The sequence below is a fragment of the Nerophis lumbriciformis genome, linkage group LG15 (assembly GCF_033978685.3).
Source record: "Nerophis lumbriciformis linkage group LG15, RoL_Nlum_v2.1, whole genome shotgun sequence".
NCBI classification, from domain to species: Eukaryota; Metazoa; Chordata; class Actinopteri; order Syngnathiformes; family Syngnathidae; genus Nerophis; species Nerophis lumbriciformis.
In genome coordinates, this window is record NC_084562.2 from 42,468,385 (window position 1) to 42,491,635 (window position 23,251).

The 23,251-nt window shown below is 40.4% G+C and overlaps 1 protein-coding gene across 1 annotated transcript in view; it reads left to right on the plus strand.

Moving 5' to 3' along the window:
- The window catches only part of LOC133616161 (myosin-binding protein C, cardiac-type-like), a 100,231-nt gene extending 79,532 nt beyond the window's left edge, over positions 1 to 20,699 (plus strand). Inside the window, exons 26-32 of the mRNA XM_061975303.2 lie at positions 475 to 563; positions 7,221 to 7,416; positions 10,484 to 10,623; positions 18,244 to 18,403; positions 18,521 to 18,657; positions 18,790 to 18,976; positions 20,671 to 20,699. Of these exons, the coding sequence (XP_061831287.2) occupies positions 475 to 563; positions 7,221 to 7,416; positions 10,484 to 10,623; positions 18,244 to 18,403; positions 18,521 to 18,657; positions 18,790 to 18,976; positions 20,671 to 20,699 (938 nt within the window). The remainder of the gene's footprint in view (positions 1 to 474; positions 564 to 7,220; positions 7,417 to 10,483; positions 10,624 to 18,243; positions 18,404 to 18,520; positions 18,658 to 18,789; positions 18,977 to 20,670) is intronic.
- Positions 20,700 to 23,251: the final 2,552 nt, after the last annotated feature.

Sequence of the window (23,251 nt, forward strand, 5' to 3'; positions counted from 1 at the left end):
TTCAGATGGATATTAAAATCCCCCATTACAATTATATTATCTGCGTGCGTCACTAGATCAGCGACAAACTCTGACAATTCACTGATAAAGTTCGAATAGGGCCCAGGGTGCGAACCCTCCACGCCTTTTAAGGGGACGGGCAATATGTGCATTCGTATAGTTAGAAGGAGATGCCTCGTTAAGCGGGGAAAATTAATCGGAGCCAGGTTTCGCTGAGACCAATGGCGTTAAGATTGTTGTCTCTAATGACCTCATTAACTAAGAACGTTTTGAGAGACAACGATCTGATGTTTAAAAAGTCCATATTATAGGTAATGGGCTGTTTTGAGGAATTGTTAATGTTATCAGTAGTAGTGATATTAATAACATGACCTACTGAATCTAGATTTGATAATAAGCGGTATAGAAATTGGATGGATGGATGGAATGTGCCTTTATTTATGATTTTTGTGATTTTTTTTTTTCGTTGAACAGAACGGCCCAAAATTTGGCTTCCCCGAAATCTCCGCCAGACTTTAATGAAGAAAGTTGGAGACACTGTCAACCTTGTGATTCCCTTTCAGGTATAGTAAGATGGATCCATGAATAGGGGCCAGCGAATCGGTCCCCTTTAGGTGACAAGGAAATAACATGTATAACTGTAAAATACATGTTTGATTTTTTTTTTAATTCTGCACGTTGATCTGATTACATATTTAATTTGTACAATTTAAAAGATTAATATAAACTGCCTTGAAGACTAGAAAAATAGCATTTGTCCGGTTCCCTAAAATTTTACTTAACTATGAAATATAACCATTTAAATCATTCAAAAATGTTGTAATTTTTACATATTTATGTTACTCCTTGACCCAAACAAGCAATTGACAACAACATTTACACTGAAATTGTCTCGTAATGCAATGACTGCCAATCCAAGTACAAGAAGCCCAGATTTTATAAAAAGGCAACAAGTTAGATCTTAATATGTGGATTAACATGATTCAAAAACATAACAGGCTGAACATTGCTGTCATGAATTAATTGCAATTAAACTGATAATTTGACAGCTTAGCCTAATGACATCAATTAGCTGAGGGATTGAAAAAGAAGGATGTGTCATTCCTGCACTTAGCCACGTACCCAGGTATGGGTACCAAAATGAGTACCAAAAAAAAAAAAGAAGCTGACTGAGCCCCTCGATCCTGTTGTGCTTTGCTACGCCCCTGCAGGCCCTCCTGCGACACAAACACCTGCAACAATTCCTTGAAGGTGCTATTGTGCAGGTAACGTCTTGCAAGTAATCTTGCATACCCAAATATGTAGTCTGACGCCCTGCCGACAATTTGAGGGTTCCTGATCTAGTCACTGCCATTGTGTCCTTGGGCAAGACACTTCACCCACCTTGCTCCCAGTGCAACCCACAGTAGTGTAATTGTAGTTTAAATGTATATAATGGGTTTCTAAATGTATAAAGCCCCTTGAGACACGAGACAAAAAGTGCTATATAGTGATAATTCACTCCACTTCACTCTTTTTATATACACCAACAGCAGTTCTAACTTTTCACACTAAACACACATTTTGCAGTGGCGCTAGCCACAACAGCAACACAACACTTTGCCATCACAGTCGTGGCGAGAGAGACGCATTTACAAAACCCCAGAGGTGGGACCAAGTCATTGCTTTGCAAGTCACAAGTAAGTCTCAAGTCTTTGCCCTCAAGTCTCGAGTCAAGTCCCAAGTCAAGACAGGCAAGTCCGAGTCAAGTCCAAAGTCAAGACTGGAAAGTCTCAAGTCAAGTCCCAAGTCCTGCATTTTGAGTTTCGAGTCCTTTCAAGTCATTTTAACCACAGACTAGTGTATTTACACAGATTGTGTATACTTTTAAAACGCTGTATTTATTTATTAAAACAAGTGCATTTGAAATTGCAGGGAAAAAGATAGTGGTGACATTGCACTTCAAAATAGCACTATTAACCAGTCATTTTAAACATTTAACTCATTCCTTTACAGAATAAACACATTTGAAAAAACAAGTGCAACTGTACTTATTTGCACAAAAGTGTTAACATTGTATTTCCATGGCATATTGCATTGTAACTAGTTCCACTATCCTGTTCTTACCTTATCTCATTGATCTCATCTCATACTGTATGTGTGTTGATGTGTGCGTACACATGAAAAACATAACAAATACATGAACATAACAATGAACAGAGTTGTACTTTTTAGATGTCAGGGCTCTATGCAATATGTACACATATTCTTAATATAGTATACATTTTAACTGACCTTTATTTGACTATGTTTGTCTTTTGTAGGTGGCTAAAATACGCGGTGCTGCTGACCGCCGTCTAACGTTACGTTACTGTGTGTGTGATACATTGACTAACGTAATGTTACTGTGTGTGATACATTGACTAACGTTACGTTACTGTGTGTGATACATTGACTAACGTAATGTTACTGTGTGTGATACATTGACTAACGTTACGTTACTGTGTGTGATACATTGACTAACATTACGTTACTGTGTGTGATACATTGACTAACGTAATGTTACTGTGTGTGATACATTGACTAACGTTACGTTACTGTGTGTGATACATTGACTAACGTTACGTTACTGTGTGTGATACATTGACTAACGTAATGTTACTGTGTGTGATACATTGACTAACGTTACGTCACTGTGTGTGATACATTGACTAACGTTACGTTACTGTGTGTGATACATTGACTAACGTAACGTTATGTGTAGGTACCTCATGCAACCCTGCTTAAAAAAAATCACTTGACAAAAAGTATGAATAAGGTAGCGAACTGCAGTGGACGCAACAGATTGCCGTGTTTGCAATGAAGTTATAACCATAGACATCTTATAAGTAGACGCAGCATTGGTTGCTGTGACGTGAGCAATTTGGCCGCCATCTTGAAGGGGTGATGAGGAGCCGGCGAGCAGCCTAAACTGACAGTTGACAGGTAGAAAACAAAGATGGTGTTCAGCGTTTTCCTACTCAAATGAGCGGACTGTTGAAAATAGGAATCGGGGGATTACTTTTCACAAGTAAGATTTAACATTAACGTACTATTGGTTGTATTTTGTGAAAATAATATTAGCACAGAGTTGAGAAGGAGCAAATATCTTCAATATTTGTATGTGAAAATCACAAAGAAATCTTCTGGGGGAGGATGACGCCCCTACAGGGGTTTGCTTTACAAACTTTCAGCCCCACCTAAAACAAAATTCACCAGCCACTACTGATTATGATGCATTCTCATTTTAGGCAAAGTATAAGACAATACTTTCTTAACAGTATAATTGTAACCAGGAATAAGTCTTCAAGTAACAATATTCAAATACTAACATTGTTGGGTAAAACATAATTTGGTTTTATTCTGAATCCAGTGAAACAGATTGGTGGTTTTAGCTGATATAAAGACTTTCAGGTGTTTATATATGTTTAAGTATTTGGCAGACGCTTTTATCCAAAGCGACTTACATAAAAAAATACATATAAAACAATCACTGCAAACATTATCATTTAAGGGAAGAATGTAATAGAAAATATCAATACAAAGTGTCAAGACAGAATAATCTCTCTGCTGCTGCAGCAACAGAGATACAGTCTATAGGTCCCTAAGATATATAGATATCTAATGTATTCATACATTGTTTATGTAGGATATACGCATGTATATATAACCTAATCATATTGTTTCTTCAACTTCAAAATATCTTACCGTTTTTCCCCCCTTCTCTGGGATTATATTCCCAGTTTTGACCTCGGACGTCTGGTCACTTATAGCGTATAAGAATATTCTATTACTGTTAAGCAAACTATGAATAATAAAACATGTGTCCTTTATCATAGCTACACGTATGAGAAAAAAGCGTGTGGAAATCAGTGGTATTCAGTGAGGTAAAATGAATTAAATGCGCTGACAGTTCATTGCTCCTGCCAAATGAATTGCACAGAGTGGAGCAGATCACCACTCCAAGATGGCGGCCACGCGTCTCGTCTGCGCCAGTAGGCAGTAGCGCTCGATGCTGCGTCTACTTATAAGATGTCTATGGTTATAACGTTAGCAGTGAGTTTGCAGCCTCACTGATTTTACTACACAGCAAATAAAAGTCACGTTACTTAGCCAATAAACGTTATCTTACATTCAAAACTTACCCTTCTTTGTGCAACTTCAAATGTCGAACGAAGTTGGAAGTTGTTGCGTCTCCGTCTGTAATATTCGAACTGCGTGATTTGCATACGGCAATTCGTTTTTTGTTGACCAAGTCGTAGTTTTTATACCCGAACGAAACCAACTTTAACATAATTGTTTATCACTGGCACGTTGTTTGACAACTCTTGTTCATGGGTTGTTCTGCAATTTGATTGGATGAATGCTGCGTGATGAAAACAACGTAGATCAAATTTGATTGGCTGTTGTACTGAGAGCACACCAGCTGACAGGAACAACACGCTGATAGACACAGACGAAGAAAATGAAAGAAACGGAGCGCTCCCAAATAACTTTTTAAGCTTTGGATTTTGGGTAAAGTAGCAAGTCATGTCAAGTCATGTCAATTCAAAAGGCTCAAGTCCAAGTGAAGTCACAAGTCATTGATGTTAAAGTCTAAGTCGATTTGCAAGTCTCTCTACATTGTGTCAGTCGAGTCTAAAGTCATCAAATTCATGACTCGAGTCCGAGTCATGTGACTCGAGTCCACACCTCTGCAAAACCCCGTCCAGTCGTGTTTGTTGCGATGTTTATGACTCGACTGCGTTGTTGTCGTAACGGATTATATTTCATATTGTTGAATTTACGAACCCCGTTTCCATATGAGTTGGGAAATTGTGTTAGATGTAAATATAAACGGAATACAATGATTTGCAAATCATTTTCAACCCATATTCAGTTGAATATGCTACAAAGACAACATACTTGATGTTCAAACTGATAAAAAAAATGTTTTGTGCAAATAATAATTAACTTTAGAATTTGATGCCAGCAACACGTGACAAAGAAGTTGGGAAAGGTGGCAATAAATACTGATAAAGTTGAGGAATGCTCATCAAACACTTATTTGGAACATCCCACAGGTGAACAGGCACATTGGGAACAGGTGGGTCCCATGATTGGGTATAAAAGTAGATTCCATGAAATGCTCAGTCATTCACAAACAAGGATGGGGCGAGGGTCACCACTTTGTCAACAAATGCGTGAGCAAATTGTTGAACAGTTTAAGAAAAACCTTTCTCAACCAGTTATTGCAAGGAATTTAGGGATTTCACCATCTACGTTCCGTAATATCATCAAAGGGTTCAGAGAATCTGGAGAAACCACTGCACGTAAGCAGCTAAGCCCGTGACCTGTACTGCATCAACAAGCGACATCAGTGTGTAAAGGATATCACCACATGGGCTCAGGAACACTTCAGAAACCCACTGTCAGTAACTACAGTTGGTCGCTACATCTGTAAGTGCAAGTTAAAACTCTCCTATGCAAGGCGAAAACCGTTTATCAACAACACCCAGAAACGCCGTCGGCTTCGCTGGGCCTGAGCTCATCTAAGATGGACTGATACAAAGTGGAAAAGTGTTCTGTGGTCTGACGAGTCCACATTTCAAATTGTTTTTGGAAACTGTGGACGTCGTGTTCTCCGGACCAAAGAGGAAAAGAACCATCCGGATTGTTATAGGCGCAAAGTTGAAAAGCCAGCATCTGTGATGGTATGGGGGTGTATTAATGCCCAAGACATGGGTAACTTACACATCTGTGAAGGCGCCATTAATGCTGAAATGTACATACAGGTTTTGGAGCAACATATGTTGCCATCCAAGCAACGTTACCATGGACGCCCCTGCTTATTTTAGCAAGGCAATGCCAAGCCACGTGTTACATCAACGTGGCTTCATAGTAAAAGAGTGCGGGTACTAGACTGGCCTGCCTGTAGTCAAGACCTGTGTCCCTTTGAAAATGAGTGGCGCATTATGAAGCCTAAAATACCACAACGGAGACCCCCGGACTGTTGAACAACTTATGCTGTACATCAAGCAAGAATGGGAAAGAATTCCACCTGAGAAGCTTAAAAAATGTGTCTCCTCAGTTCCCAAACATTTACTGAGTGTTGTTAAAAGGAAAGGCCATGTAACACAGTGGTGAACATGCCCTTTCCCAACTACTTTGAAACGTGTTGCAGCCATGAAATTCTAAGTTAATTATTATTTGCAAAAAAAAAAAAAAAAAGTTTATGAGTTTGAACATCAAATATCTTGTCTTTGTAGTGCATTCAATTGAATATGGGTTGAAAAGGATTTGCAAATCATTGTATTCCGTTTATATTTACATCTAACACAATTTCCCAACTCATATGGAAACGGGGTTTGTAACTGAAAACATGTTTTATATTCTAGTTCCTTCAAAATAGCCACCCTTTGCTCTGATTACGGCTTTGCACACTCTTGGCATTCTCTCGATGAGCTTTAAGAGGTAGTCACCTGAAATGGTTTTGGTGCCTTATCAGTGTTGATTAGTGGAATTTCTTGCTTTATCAATGGGGTTGGGACCATCAGTTGTGTTGTGAATGAGAAAGGGTGTCCAAACTTTTGGCCTGTACTGTATCTGTTTTAGAAGTATTTAAATTACTATTGAAATCTCGCCTGTCACAAAATTCCTTAAAAATAAAAAGACATTGTTAAATTTTTTTTTTTTTTTTTTTATGATGGCAGCACGGTGCGAACAGGGGTTAGTGCGTGTTCCTCACAATAAGAAAGTCTTGGGTTCGATCCCAGGGCTCGGGGTCTTTCTGTGTGGAGTTTGCATGTTCTCCCCGTGACTGCGTGGGTTCCCTCCGGGTACCCTGCCTTCCACCCGAGTGCAGCTGGGATAGGCTCAGGCATTCCCCCGTGACCCGGAAAGGAACAAACGGTAGAAAATGGATGGACGGATGGTTATTTTTATGACGTTTTCCATAGGTTAAGTAACAATTTGTCCACCATTTAAGAACCGGCACTGTTTGAAATGTACCAATTTGGTTCAAGTATCAGTTAAAAAGTAAATGATACCGATCCCTACACTGTTTTGTTAAACTACAGTAGAAACTGGCTTCAAAGTGTCAGATCTATTCAAACTATTTGGAATATTTGCGTACAAAGTTCATCTAGTTCAAAAAGTATACATGAACATATTGTGGCAAGAAATGTAAATAAATAATTTGTGTATTCATTTACTTCACACAGGGTAAGCCCAGGCCTAAAGTTGCGTGGAGTAAAGACGGGGAGCCGCTGAACTCCACGTTCATCAGCGTGAGGAACAGCGAGACAGACACCATCTTCTTTATACGCAAGACTGAACGACAACACTCGGGGACGTACGACCTCCAGGTGCAGATAGAGAACGTGGAGGATACGGCCAAAGTGATGCTGCAGGTTGTTGGTGAGCAGGAACGCTACAAAGAGACCCTGCCCTATCCTACATTCGACGAAAATGTACTCTTACTCGAGGGGTCAGCAACCCAAAATGTTGAAAGAGCCATATTGGACCAAAAATAGAAAATTTAAAAATCTGTCTGGAGCCGCAAAAAAATAAAATACTTATATAAGTGTTATAATGATGGCAACACATGATGTAAGTGGCTAATTAGTTATAGTAGCCTACTATAAAAAAATGACTTTGTGTCGCAGGCTGACGCAAATCTTCGTTGACAGAAATGTTGAAATATAATATTTATTCTACACTTTTTTACAATATTGGACAACATTAGTAAAACTTCTCAGAGGGTGAGAAAACTCCTGGAAATTACTGTCGTAGAATGGCCAGAGGTATAGATGTGTGTGTCCAAGTTAAAGGAAACGGCAGGCTTTCTTCTTCTAATGGATTCATTAAAATATTTGCAAGCTGCGTAACGTTTGCTGTGGTCTGGAACAACATGGCACACAAACAACTATCAGAAATGCGGCCAATATTAAATACAGATAATGTGTCATGAAACATGGAAAAATAAACAAGATACACAGAGGACATAAGTCAAGGAAATTAAATATACCTACAAACCAGGCATAATGATGCAATATGTACATACAGCTAGCCTAAATAGCATGTTAGCATCGATTAGCTTGCAGTCATGCAGTGACCAAATATGCCCGATTAGCACTCCAACAAGTCAATCACGTCAACAAAGCTTACCTTTGCGCATTCACGCACAGTATAAAACGTTTGGTGGACAAAATGAGACAAAGAAGGAGTGGAATAAAACATGTCTTTCTGTGGCAGCGTCGGAGAAAGTTATACATGTAAACAAACTGTTGAGTCACAGTCCACACAAAGGTGAGTTCAAGGGCCGCTGAAGTTAGTAGGACAAAACGGCACTCGCCAAATACTCTCATCAGTGAAGCATACACACAAACATATTAAACAGTGGGCTTTCTAACAATTAGGAAGGTTTGTGTCGTGTTTGTCCTCCTACAGAAACCATATTACAACAAAAAAATTATTTTTCACCCCATTTTTTTTCCATTTCCATACATTTTCGAAAAAGCTCAATGGAGCCACCAGAGCGCCGCTAACAAGCCGCATGTGACTCTAGAGCCGCGTATTGCTGACCCCCGCTCTTCATGTTGTGGAAGTGTCTTATCATAGGGTTAGTGCATGAACCTTTTGACTTGCTTCAGAATCATTCTCAGTTATGGTGGTGGGCGGCGGCTAGCTAACCATTAACCCCTGGATAATTGAAACAAAGTAGGTCGGAGGAGCAGGCTATGGTAGATGACTGTTTTGGCCAAAAGGAGAAGGATGCAGATTTTATTTAAAATAACATGAAATAAGCAGAATAGAGCACCTAAATGTGCATTTAGTTTACAGTCAAAGTCAAATTATTAGGACACTGTATGATGTGTTTATTTAACAATGCAACAATGAATTTAAAGGACTCATAGCGTCCAAGTGACCTAACATTTCTCTAACAGGTTCTCCTAATGTATTTTTTTGCTCTTGTATGGGAATCTGGTAGTCATTTCCCATAACATCAATTAGTTTTTTAATTAATCGGTAGCCACCTCCAAAGACATGCACCTGGGGATACGTTGATTGGCAACACTAAATTGGCCCTAGTGTGTGAATGTGAGTGTGAATGTTGTCTGTCTGTCTGTGTTGGCCCTGTGATGAGGTGGCGACTTGTCGAGAGTGTACCCCACCTTCCGCCCGATTGTAGCTGAGATAGTTTCCAGCACCCCCCATGACCCCGAAGGGAATAAGCGGTAGAAAATGGATGAATGCATGGATAATTAAATGAACTTAGAACGCCCCCTTTCCATCACCGCCCCCTCTTGGTGTGAACTGGAGCCCATTAGCCCGCATAGACAGTGTGGACAAAAGCGTGTAAAACTATTATTTTGATCACTTAATTGCATGCTTTTGTCACCCTGGTCCATGATTACTTCAAAACTAGTATGTTTAACATCATGAGCCAAAAAGATAAATAAAATAATCGCCATTTCCGGACATCCCTGTTCTTCTATCTCCTCTTCCATAGACACCATGGCCTAGCATTTTCAGGAAAACATCAGTAGAAGAGAACACCAAACCTTACCTTCTTTATCTCTTTTTTGTAGCAACATGTTTGCTCTTATTTCTCCGTTTTTCCGCAGATTCTGACTCGGTCTTTTCTCTCTCAAGGTTGCTCCCGATTTTTGGGATCGCATTTGGTTTGAATCTTCTACAATTTTTCCATTCAAACTCTGACCAAAACCCTTCTTCCTCGAAATCGCAGATAGCTTTAAGTTAAACCTCTCTCGCTTGGTACGTCCAATTTTGTATGAGTCAATTTGACTAGAGAGGTCCATACTTTCTTCATACTCAAATCCTTTGGAAATGTATGCAGGCTGACCCTTCCTTCAGTTGTATTGCTACAACGTGCAACAATGCATCTGGCAGACATATTTGATAATTCCTTCAAATTCTGGGCAAAAACACAAACTTTGCAATATGAAAGGGCCTCCAGCAGGCTGACGAAGGTCCACCCACATTTTGAAGCTAAAAGCGGGCATTCAAAAATGTGCTGAAATTCAACAAGCCTAAAATCAGTACTGTGTTTATTTTGGGGGGGATTGTACCTGTAGACATCAATTTAAGGTCCAGAACTATGAAGTAAGTGCCAATGTTGACAGCGTTCGAGGGGCCCTTTAAGTAGAATGGCCGTTAGGAGACCACAGACCTCCACCAAGGCAGGACTAAACTGTTTGCTACTGTCTACTTCCTGAATGACAAACTAGTGCTTTCATTGCGGCCACTGTCGGGGCCAACTTAATCAAATTTCCTTCTCCCATATGCCACTGCTCCACAAAATTCTGTGGATTCATTTACTTGTAATCTTGCTAACTGTATCTGTATTTAGTGGTTTGTGTAAAAAGACAACTGTGGATCAATAAAACAACAACGTTGGCGGTGGCCTAAGATCATGCAATACTTTGCACAGTACTTACCCTTTTAAATTGTTTTATTGTAGATGTACCGGGACCCCCTGAGGCCCTGAAGGCCACGGATGTCTGGGGCTTCAACGTTGCCCTCGACTGGAAGCCTCCCAGAGACGATGGAAACTGTGAGCTCACTGGTTACCATATTCAGAAAGCTGACAAAAAGACCATGGTTAGTACTATATTCTGTGTTCAGTCATGGGCATGAGTGACGATAAAGGTTGGTGTTACCCAAAAACTTGATTCACAGGCTACGTCGCTTCCCAATCGGCAGTAAAAGCAATGCCACAGACGCAAATTCAGATGACAAAAAATTCCTTCAATGAGGAGATATTTCTCTCTATTCATAATTCATTCCTTTCAGTTTGAATTTCTGATTGCTCACCAAAAACTTGACTAATTACCGTATTTTTTGGACTGTAAAGTGCACTTAAAATCCATTCATTATCTCAAAAATTTACTGTGCGCCTTATACCATGATGCGCCTTATATACGTATTAATTCTGGTTGTGCTTACTGACCTCAAACTAATTGTATGAGGTACGTGGTGTAATGATATGTGTGACCAGTAGATGGCAGTCAAACATGAGAGATACATGTGGACTGCAGGTTGACGACTGTTGCTCAATAAAATACTCGAGCAAAGACCAAAACGTTGATGTTTCATTGAGAATATAGAACATAACACACCACGTTCAAAAACTTTCAACATTTTTACTACAACTTTGGTAAGCTACGAAGCCGCACCACTTGATTGAACGCAGAGCACCGTAGTCAGACGTACTGTGCTTCAACATGCGGATATTATTATGGTGTGTGTATAAGGACGCCAAAATGGCACCTATTAAGACATGTTTTATCTGGCGTTTTGTTTTGCCCTATGATAATGCAAAACCAACTTCTCTTACCTATTGGTACCTGCAATTGTGTTTTGGGGATCTGCATAAGTCCCAAAAATGTGTGCGTGTTAGCCTTTGTAATTAAGCCTTTTTTGTCCTATCCAGCTTCTCAGGCAAATCATATAGTTGATGTAGATGCCCATATCGGCTGTTCAGATTTACTTTACAAAAGAGAAGTGTAGGATACTTGTTGCCGTATTTGTATTTGATCTTATTAAATGTATTTATATTATCATTTGGTGCAGGCAGGCCGGGGCAGGAGGGGATAAAAAGAGAATAAAAGGAACACAGAGGGGGAAATTGTGGAGACAAGAGGGGTATAAGACAGAGAGATAAAAACAACAACAGCAAACACAACAACAACAACAACAACAATAGAGCAACATCAGCAAATAGGATATGTACAAATATGATGGTAAAATTGATAGTAAAGAAGCAGTTCGCAAAATAAATAATACAGAAATGACAATGAGCATTATTACACTACAAATGGAGCAATACAAATACCAATAGAAAAAGCGCTATTGATAATGAACAATACCAATAATTTACCTTTATTATCAACAATACAGTAATTGTTCAAATGCATTAATACATATACGTAACGATAACTAGAGATACAAAAGAATGCAGAAAAATGGAGGGGAAGAAAGAGAAGCAACCTATATTAACCTTGTAGATTGTTATAGTAACAATAGGTTAAGCTTTGTCAGTGTGCCATGTGTTATCCAGTTTACCCCAGGGTAACAATGTTAATTTATGTTTGATGAAACGTGATTATGTGCATGAGTGTATGTATGTATATGTACCGTATTTTTCGGAGTATAAGTCGCACCGGAGTATAAGTCGCACCGGCTGAAAATGCATAATAAAGAAGGAAAAAAACATATATAAGTCGCACTGGAGGAAAGTTGCATTTTTTGGGGAAATTTATTTGATAAAACCCAACACCAAGAATAGACATTTGAAAGGCAATTTAAAATAAATAAAGAATAGTGAACAACAAGCTGAATAAGTGTATGTTATATGACGCATCAATAACCAACTAAGAACGTGCCTGGTATGTTAACGTAACATATTATGGTAATAGTCATTCAAATAACTATAACATATAGAACATGCTATACGTTTACCAAACAATCTGTCACTCCCAATCGCTAAATCCCATGAAATCTTATACGTCTAGTCTCTTACGTGAATGAGCTAAATAATATTATTTGATATTTTACGGTAATGTGTTAATAATTTCACACATAAGTCGCTCCTGAGTATAAGTCGCACCCCCGGCCAAACTATGAAAAAAACTGTGACTAATAGTCCGAAAAATACGGTACAGTATGTGTATATGTATGTTTGTACAGTGAATGTATATGTACATGTATGTGTATATGTATGTTTGTACAGTGAATGTGCTTGTCGATGTACGAACTTTGAGTATGTAGGTATGTACTGTATTTGTGTATGTATGTGGGAGCGTAGGTACCTATGAATGTATTTATGTATGTATGAATAACGGTGTGTATGTGAGTATATGTGTATTTGTATGTACAATATATTTGACTCCCAGTGTGTGTGGGAGCCAGCGTATGGCCCCAGCCATCCAGAGAGCCCAACCCACAAACAGCAGGTGTGGCGCCCAGGGAACCAGGGACTACCGGCCCCACGCAGCCAGGCCGGCCAGCGACAGGAACCCCAGAGCCCGGCCCAACGTGCCGCCCGGAAGAGCCAGCAGCAGGTCGCAGACAGACGCGCCCAGCAGAGGACAAGGCACGGGAGAAGCAGGGGACAGCCAGCCCTCAAGCCAGCGAGAGACCACACCCCACACGGGCAGAAAGGCAGGACCCCCCGCAACCGGACGAGAAGACCCCCCGCCCCACCAGCAACAGGGCCCCCACGAGCCCACCCCCGGAGAGCATGGTGCGGCCCGCCCCAGGCCACCCCACCCAAGTTGGCCGCCGCAAGACCGCCCACCACGGGCCACGGGAACCACCCACCCCACCCACAGGGACCCCACCAATGGAGATGGAACAACCAGCAACCGCCCTGTTGAATTCCCCCCTGAGGGAGGGGAAAAAAATAAAAAAATAATAACATATATTTAAAAATATATAAATAAATAAATAATAGTAATTATATATATATATATAAAAAAATAATTAAAAGAAGATCAAAGACATGCTGACACACAAGGTCACTACCCCAGCAGCTGGCCGACTTGCAGCATCTCGGAATACCTTGCAGCACCAAGCTACCACAATAGACACGGGGACTAGACCCAGCAGGCCCCAACCAAGACGGGCACCCGGAAGAGATAGACGGTGGGACCCAGGAGCTCCAGACATGCAGCCTGGATGCAGTAGCCTGAGGCGCCGACCCCCGCCTGACAGGCAGGCCCAGAGCGTACCCCCAGAAATATATATACAGGTAAAAGCCAGTAAATTAGAATATTTTGAAAAACTTGATTTATTTCAGTAATTGCATTCAAAAGGTGTAACTTGTACATTATATTTATTCATTGCACACAGACTGATGCATTCAAATGTTTATTTCATTTAATTTTGATGATTTGAAGTGGCAACAAATGAAAATCCAAAATTCCGTGTGTCACAAAATTAGAATATTACTTAAGGCTAATACAAAAAAGGGATTTTTAGAAATGTTGGCCAACTGAAAAGTATGAAAATGAAAAATATGAGCATGTACAATACTCAATACTTGGTTGGAGCTCCTTTTGCCTCAATTACTGCGTTAATGCGGCGTGGCATGGAGTCGATGAGTTTCTGGCACTGCTCAGGTGTTATGAGAGCCCAGGTTGCTCTGATAGTGGCCTTCAACTCTTCTGCGTTTTTGGGTCTGGCATTCTGCATCTTCCTTTTCACAATACCCCACAGATTTTCTATGGGGCTAAGGTCAGGGGAGTTGGCGGGCCAATTTAGAACAGAAATACCATGGTCCGTAAACCAGGCACGGGTAGATTTTGCGCTGTGTGCAGGCGCCAAGTCCTGTTGGAACTTGAAATCTCCATCTCCATAGAGCAGGTCAGCAGCAGGAAGCATGAAGTGCTCTAAAACTTGCTGGTAGACGGCTGCGTTGACCCTGGATCTCAGGAAACAGAGTGGACCGACACCAGCAGATGACATGGCACCCCAAACCATCACTGATGGTGGAAACTTTACACTAGACTTCAGGCAACGTGGATCCTGTGCCTCTCCTGTCTTCCTCCAGACTCTGGGACCTTGATTTCCAAAGGAAATGCAAAATTTGCTTTCGTCAGAAAACATGACTTTGGACCACTCAGCAGCAGTCCAGCTCTTTTTTTCCTTTGCCCAGGTGAGACGCTTTGCGCGCTGTTTCTTGGTCAACAGTGGCTTGACACGAGGTATGCAGCAGTTGAAACCCATGTCTTTCAAGCATCTCTTGGTGGTGGATCTTGAAGCACTGACTCCAGCAGCTGTCCACTCCTTCTGAATCTCCCCCACATTTTTGAATGGGTTTTTTTTCACAATCTTGACCAGGGCGCGGTGATCCCTATCGCTTGTACACTTTTTCTGACCACAGTTTTTCCTTCCCTTTGCCTCTCCATTAATGTGTTTGGACACAGAGCTCTGAGAACAGCCAGCCTCTTCAGCAATAACCTTTTGTGTCTTTCCCTCCTTGTGCAATGTGTCGATGGTTGCCTTTTGGACAGATGTCAAATCTGAAGTCTTCCCCATGTTTGTGTAGGCTTCAGAACTGGACTGAGAGACCATTTAAAGCCCTTTGCAGGTGTTTTGAGTTAATCAGCTGATTAGTTTGTGGCACCAGGTGTCTTCAAAATTTAACCCTTACACAATATTCTAATTTTGTGACACACGGAATTTTGGAATTTCATTTGTTGCCACTTCAAATCATCAAAATTAAATGAAATAAACATTTGAATGCATCAGTCTGTGTGCAATGAATAAATATAATGTACAAGTTACACCTTTTGAATGCAATTACTGAAATAAATCAAGTTTTTCAAAATATTCTAATTTACTGGCTTTTACCTGTATATATAAAAATATACACATACATACACATATACAGTTCAATTTTAGGAGTAGATGGAACCCATGATACAAAATAACCTGAGTAGAGTGGTAACAGTAGGCTACCTCCTTCGGAGGTGCTTCAAAGCGGTTATGGTGTTGGACCTGGTTGGGTGGGATTGCAAAATGGGGGACAGAGAGGAGGGGGGATGGTTGACAGCTTCATTGGGGTCATCAGGTGGGCACCCTCCTTCACCGGTGTTTCAATGATAGGCCCACGACACCTCCAGAGGGCTCATCAGCAACACCCGGTATCCCAAGTGAGCCCCCCTCTGCTTTTAACTATTATGTGATGTAGGTATTACTAGAGCTCCAGATGGTGTCTCTCCTTTTCACCCACAGCCACCGACTGTCTCTGCTGCTCCTGAGAGGGCTTTGATGGTGTTTCGCAGGGTTTGGCCTCAAACTCCAATGTCCTTAAGCAGCCTGATGGTTGTCCGGCCCACAAAACCTCTGCAGCCAATTTCCACTGGGCAGACCTTAGCTTTTCATCCATTCTGCTCAGCATCAGCTGCCAGTTTGGTGTACTTAAGGCTTATCCATCCATCCATTTTCTACCGCTTATTCCCTTCGGGGTCGCGGGGGGCGCTGGAGCCTATCTCAGCTACAATCGGGCGGAAGACGGGGTACACCCTGGACAAGTCGCCACCTCATCGCAGGGCCAACATTCACACTTGAGGCCTTTGCGTTCAAATGCCTCCTCCACAGCAGCCTCCCAGTGAACCGTGAGTTCTATTATGTACACGATATGCAGTGAGGCGGACCAGAGCACAAGGTCTGGTCTGAGGTTTGTTCTGGCTATCTCTGAAGGAAAGCAGAGCTTTTGATCGAGATCCACCACCATTTTCCAGTCACGAGCCCTTCCGAGCTGGCCTATGTCTGGTATATGGCCTTTGGTTGACCCTGCACTTTCTCGGATTAACTCTCTTGTGGATGTATAATGTACTTTTGGCGGGGGAAGAGCATTTATCTTCACTCTTCTGGCCTCTAACGTGGCTGCTAGACACTTCAGAACCTGAATGTGCCGCCAAATGTAGCGCCCTTGTGACAGACTTGTCTTGCGGCCAACAAGAATGTGTTTGAGGTAAGCTGGAGATGGACAGAGGGGGCATGTGGGGTCCTCTCCGTACCACTGTTTGAGGTTGGAGGGGGAGGAGAGGACATCATAAGTGGAGCGTAAGATGAAGCTGATGTGAACTGCCTCCATGCCCAATAGCTCCCTCTATGAGACCTTTCTCCTCTCAACTCCTTCCCAGCACTGTCCTTGCTTGAATTGTGAGACAGCCTTTGCACATCTTGTTGCCTGCTCATGCCGACGTACCTCCTCTACAACCAGCCGTCGTCGCTGAGCTGGAGCAGCCATATGCCACAACGGTCTGCTCTCACCAAGGCCAAGGCCTCCTCGCCCCTGCTGCACAAGGCCAATGATGTGTCTGTGCCTAAGATCCTCCTTTGCTTGCAGAGTAGCTGCCACTGCAGTCCATTTCCTTTCGGTCACCAAGGAGCTATTTGGGCAACGCATGGACCACAAGACTCTATTAGCGTCATTTCCAGCCTTACCTTTGCACACTTAAACTCCTCTACTAGGCTGGACACAGGAAGCTCCAGAACACCTCTTCCATACAGTCCGATATTACTGAAGCATTTGGGAAGACCCAGCCACTTCCTAGCAAATGAGCTAACCACCCTCTCTAACTTTTCTACCTTTGTGGTTGGTACATCACAGATGGTAAGAGGCCACATTAGCCTGGTTAGCAACCCAAATTGGAGGCACAACAGCTTCAACTGGCCAGGGAGCATGGTCTTATAGATGTTTTCAAGGCCAGTTATAGCATCCTGCTTGAACTGGTCCACCTGCCCTGTGTCTTTGAGGATGGCATGATACCAACGTCTAAGACTCTTGACAGGCTTCTCAGACACTGTTGGTATAGCCTCCTCACCCACACAGAATCGATGTTCCATCAGCTTCTCCCTCACCACCGAGATGCTTCTGGACTTGCTTGGCTTTATTTCCATCCGGGCCCACTGGATGTTTTCTTGCAGCTTGTTCAGCAGCCGCCTAGCACACGCCTTGGTTGTGGTGAGGATGGTCATATCATCCATATAGGCTGTGATGGGCGGGAGACGAAGACCTGATTTAATCTATTGACCTCCTACCACCCACCATATATATATATATATATATATATATCAATCAATCAATCAATCTTTATTTATATAGCCCTAAATCACAAGTGTCTCAAAGGGCTGCACAAGCCACAACGACATCCTCGGTACAAAGCCCACATATATACACACATATACACATACAAATACATGCACATATATAAAAAAAACATAAAATAAAATAAAATAAAGAAAAATAAAGAAACAAGAGGCCTGGTCGCCAACGGTGCCCAGCGCCACCAAACCCCGCAACCCATTCTGCACGTCCAAACATTTTGATTAGAAAGTTGACGTTCGCGATTGAGTGCCCCTTACAGAATAATTTGATTGGCAAAAAAAAACACTGATTGGCCAAAATATGCAAGGAAATTCTTGGTATTTGACAAAGTTGTAAAGCCGCGCAATTGACGCAATTACGACGTTGCAAATTCTTTGAAGCACTGGAAGTAGCCCTGTTACACAAAATGTAAATGCCCACTGCAGATGACTTTGTTTTTTCAGGAGGACATTTGTGTTTGTCTTTTGTCAGAGTTACACATTTCGGGAAAAAAATATCCTGTTACGCAAAACATCGATGTCTTCTGCAAAGGACTGGTATATTTTTGAATCACTATCTTTCATCACAATGTCTTCTCCTTGTTTTTCCCACCTTTAAAGGAGTGGTTCACAGTCTTGGATCAGTACCGCAGAACCAACTGTGTCGTGTCGGACCTCATAATGGGCAACGAATACGTCTTTCGAGTCTTCGCCATCAACCTGGTGGGTCACAGTCCAGAACCCTGCGTAACAAAAGACAGCGTCTACATCCAGAAAACTGGTATGTGGGACTGGAAGGACATGAGTATCATGCCTTGATTGACTTTCAAATAAATATCACCACTAAATTGACATGATTGAAAATGTGATTAGCATTGCCAAACTAATATGTCTGCAGGGTTGGATTACAAGTCTCCCACCTACAAGGACATCAACTTCTCTGAGGCTCCGAAGTTCACGCATCCTTTAATGAACCGTTCAGTCATCTCCGGGTACAACGCTACCCTCAGCTGCTCTGTCAGAGGCATTCCTAAGGTCAGGGAGGTTATTCCTATACTTACACCCAGCAACAAAGCAGACCAACATAATACATTATTATATTTGCAACAACATTCAATTAGTTCATGACTGGATGAATTTAATGACATGTTTTATATTGTGCTATAGCCTAAAGTGACCTGGTACAAAAACAAGATGGACATCACACATGAAGCCAAATACAGGATGCTGAGTAAACATGGTGTTCTGACTCTGGAGATCCGAAAGCCTTGTCCTTTCGATGGCGGGGTGTACATGTGCAAGGCCATCAACGACAGCGGGGAGGACGTCGTGGAGTGCAAGCTGGAGGTTCGCCGTAAGTATTCCAGGCGCATATTTCATTTTACCATATGGCTCTCATATTTAATTTTAATGTACGGTTATCATTTACTACTTTTGAAATATCCTTATATACAGTATATATGTTTACATACACTTGTAAAGAACATAATGTCATGGCTGTTTTGAGTTTCCAATAATTTCTATAACTCTTTTTTTTGTGATAGAGTGATTGGAGCACATACTTGTTGGTCACAAAAAACATTCATGAAGTTTGGATCTTTTATAAATTTATTATGGGTCTACTGAAAATGTGACCAAATCTGCTGGGTCAAAAGTATACATACAGCAATGTTAATATTTTCTTACATGTCCTTTGCAATAAGGCACTTTTGGTAGCCATCCACAAGCTTCTGGCAAGCTTCTGGTTGAGTTTTTGACCACTCCTCTTGACAAAATTGGTGCAGTTCAGCTAAATGTGTTGGTTTTCTGACATGGACTTGTTTCTTCAGCATTGTTCTCAATGGGGTTTAAGTCAGGACTTTGGGATGGCCATTCTAAAACCTTAATTCCAGCCTGATTTAGCCATTCCTTTACCACTTTTGACATGTGTTTGGGGTCATTGTCCTGTTGGAACACCCAACTGCGCCCAAGACCCAACCTCAGGGCTGATGATTTTAGGTTGCCCTGAATAATTTGGAGGTAATCCTCCTTTTTCATTGTCCCATTCACTCTTTGTAAAGAACCAGTTCCATTGGCAGGAAAACAGGCCCAGAGCATAATACTACCACCACCATGCTTGAGGGTAGGAATGGTGTTCCTGGGAGAAACGGCCTCACCTTTTTTCCTCCAAACATATTGCTGGGTATTGTGGCCAAACAGCTCAATTTTTGTTTCATCTGACATCACATGGACAAAGATAAAACCTTCTGGAGGAAAGTTCTGTATATATATATATATATACACACACACAAATATATATTTATACACACACACACACACATATATAAATATATACATATATATATAAATATATATATATATATATATATATATATATATATATATATATACACACACACACACACATATATATACACATATATATACATACATGTATATATATATGACAGTATATATATATATATATATATATATATATATATATGTATATTTACACATATATACAGTCATATATATATTTGTATATATATATATATATATATATATATATATATTGTAAACGTTATTTATTTATACATATATATATATATATATATATATATATATATATATATATATATATATACATACATATAAATAACGTTTACAATAATGTAACATTTGATGATTTTTTTTTAAAGAAAAGGTTAAATCTATATTTTCAATGCTTAAAAAAACATTACTTTACAACTTTTTAGTGAAGTATTTTTACACAGGTTGAACAACTTTAAACTTTAAATTTCTAGTCTAAGACATGGACTTAAAGGTACATAAGATATATTATATATAATATACAATCAGACACACAATACCCACTTAAAACAAGCGATATCCATAACTAAAATAATGAATAATAGCAGTACAGCAGATGGTTGTTTGAAGGTATTCAATCTCTTAGATTTCACTTGTTGTACTTTTGGTGTTACTGTCTTTGTCTTCAAATTAGGACTATCATATTTCCACCTGCAGGTGCTAATCGCTTCCTTTTTGTTATTATATTCCTTGCAGCTCAAATTGCAAAAGAAGAAAAGAAGTAAGCTGGGAGAGTCCAACGTCTCGTCATGCATGTTCACCATCTTTGTTGTGTCCTTAGACACTGGTCATCTGCATTGCAAACATTAAACACCACATTAAAATGAATACAAATAATATTCTGACTGTCATATATTTTCTATTAATATTAACCCTTTGCGTATTTTGGGAACTTTTGTTGTCCTTTCGGTTTAATGGTTGCTCTATTTTTGGTAATAACTTTGGCTGTGTTAATCTGAGTGGAATTACTTTTTTGAAGAGGGTTCTTTTCATGTTCAATTTCAAAATCTTTATTTCAAATGTCATTATATCAACAATACTCGGGGAAATAATTATAGTATAGTTAAGTACCGCCAAGATTAAACAACATCCTCATGGATTCAAGCCTGTGTATAAAAAAATTGGCATTCATATTTTTCTTCAAAACGAAACCAGAAAATGTATGATTTTATTGTGTAATGACTGTACAGTTAAGCATTGTAGTTATAATGGTAGTTTTGTCATTTGATACTAAATTACCATTACATTTGGAATCTGACATAGCAAAAAATTAAACAATGCCCCAAATTTAGTTTTTATGATTAATGTTATAGATCTTCAGCCCTGACTTTTACCCCAGTCCTTTAACATTTACTATATAGACCAGCCGTTTTTTTAGACCAAACTATATACATGTTTTTATATATAAACCAAACTATATAAAAGTTATATATAAATCTATATAAAAGTTTGGTCTATACCATGGGTGTCAAACTCTGGCCCGCAGGCCAAATTTGGCCCGCCGTGTAATTTCATTTGGCCCTTGAGGCAATATCAAAGTAACATTAGAGCTAATACTCATACTTGCCAACCCTCCCGATTTTCAGTGCCCCTCTCGAAAGTCTCCCGGGGCAACCATTCTCCCAAATTCCTCCCGATTTCCACCCGGACAACAATATTGGGGGCGTGCCTTAAAGGCACTGCCTTTAGCGTCCTCTACAACCTGTCATCACGTCTGCTTTTCCTCCATACAAACAGCGTGCCAGCCCCTGTCACATGATATATGCGGCTTCTACACACACATAAGTGAATGCAAGGCATAATTGATCAATGGCCATACAGGTCACACTGAGGGTGGCCGCATAAACAACTTTAACACTGTTAGAAATATGCGCCACACTGTGAATCCACACCAAACAAGAATGACAAACACATTTCGGGAGAACATCCGCACCGTAGCACAACATAAACACAACAGAACAAATACCCAGAACCCCTTGCAGCACTAACTCTTCCGGGATGCTACAATATACACCCCCCGCTACCACCAAACCCTGCCCACCTGAGCCCCGACATTAATGATCTAGCATCCCAGAAAAGATGGCAGGTATCTGTCTTGGGCACATCAGATTAGATCAGTGAGTCGCAAACTGAGCAGTAAAAAATGGAATGGTTGATTTTTTTCATTATTTTATTTTCAAATTTATTAGCCTGTGGAAAAAATGAATGTTGATATTTACCTCAGAAGGCTGCAAATAGAAAAGAGGCATTCCATTTTTTATTTAAATTGTATTTAATATACCATTGATGTTTTTTCGTTTGTTTTTTGAAAGTTGATTTTGCACTATTAAGTTATATAAGCGTTGCTTGTTCCATATTCAGTGTTAAAGCAAATCAGTGTAGCAAACTGAGCAATAATTAACGTTTTATTCATGCACTTTCTCTTGCTACTTCAAGGCTTGAATGTTTGATGCATTCATCAATGTTATTTTATTTTCTAAATGTATTACTAGCCTGTGGAAAAAATGTATTTTGATATTTACCCCAGAAGGCTGCAAATAGAAAGTAGGCATTCAATTTTTATTAAAATTGTATTTGATATGCCATTGATATTTTTTAATCATTATTATTATTATTATTTGAAACTCGATTTTGCATGTCACTATAAAGTTATATAAGCCTTGCTTGTTCAATAGTCAATGCAAAACTTGTTTGGGTCCCTATTAAAAGGTTAATTTGTTCAACCTTGGCCCGCGGCTTTGTTCAGTTTAAAATTTTGGCCCACTCTGTATTTGAGTTTGACACCCCTGATGTAACACGTGGCTTGGCATTGTCTTGCTGAAATAAGCAGGGGTGTCCATGGTAACGTTGCTTGGATGGAAACATATGTTGCTCCAAAACCTGTATGTACCTTTCAGCATTAATGGTGCCTTCACAGATGTGTAAGTTACCCATGTCTTGGGCACTAATGCACCCCCATACCATCACAGATGCTGGCTTTTTTAAACTCTGCGCCTATAACAATCCGGATGGTTCTTTTCCTCTTTGGTCCGGAGGACACGACGTCCACAGTTTCCAAAAACAATTTGAAACGTGGACTCGTCAGACCACAGAACACTTGTCCACTTTGTATCAGTCCATCTTAGATGAGCTCAGGCCCAACGAAGCCGACTGCGTTTCTGGGTGTTGTTGATAAACGGTTTTCGCCTTGCATAGGAGAGTTATAACTTGCACTTACAGATGTAGCGACCAACTGTAGTTACTGACAGTGGGTTTCTGAAGTCTTCCTGAGCCCATG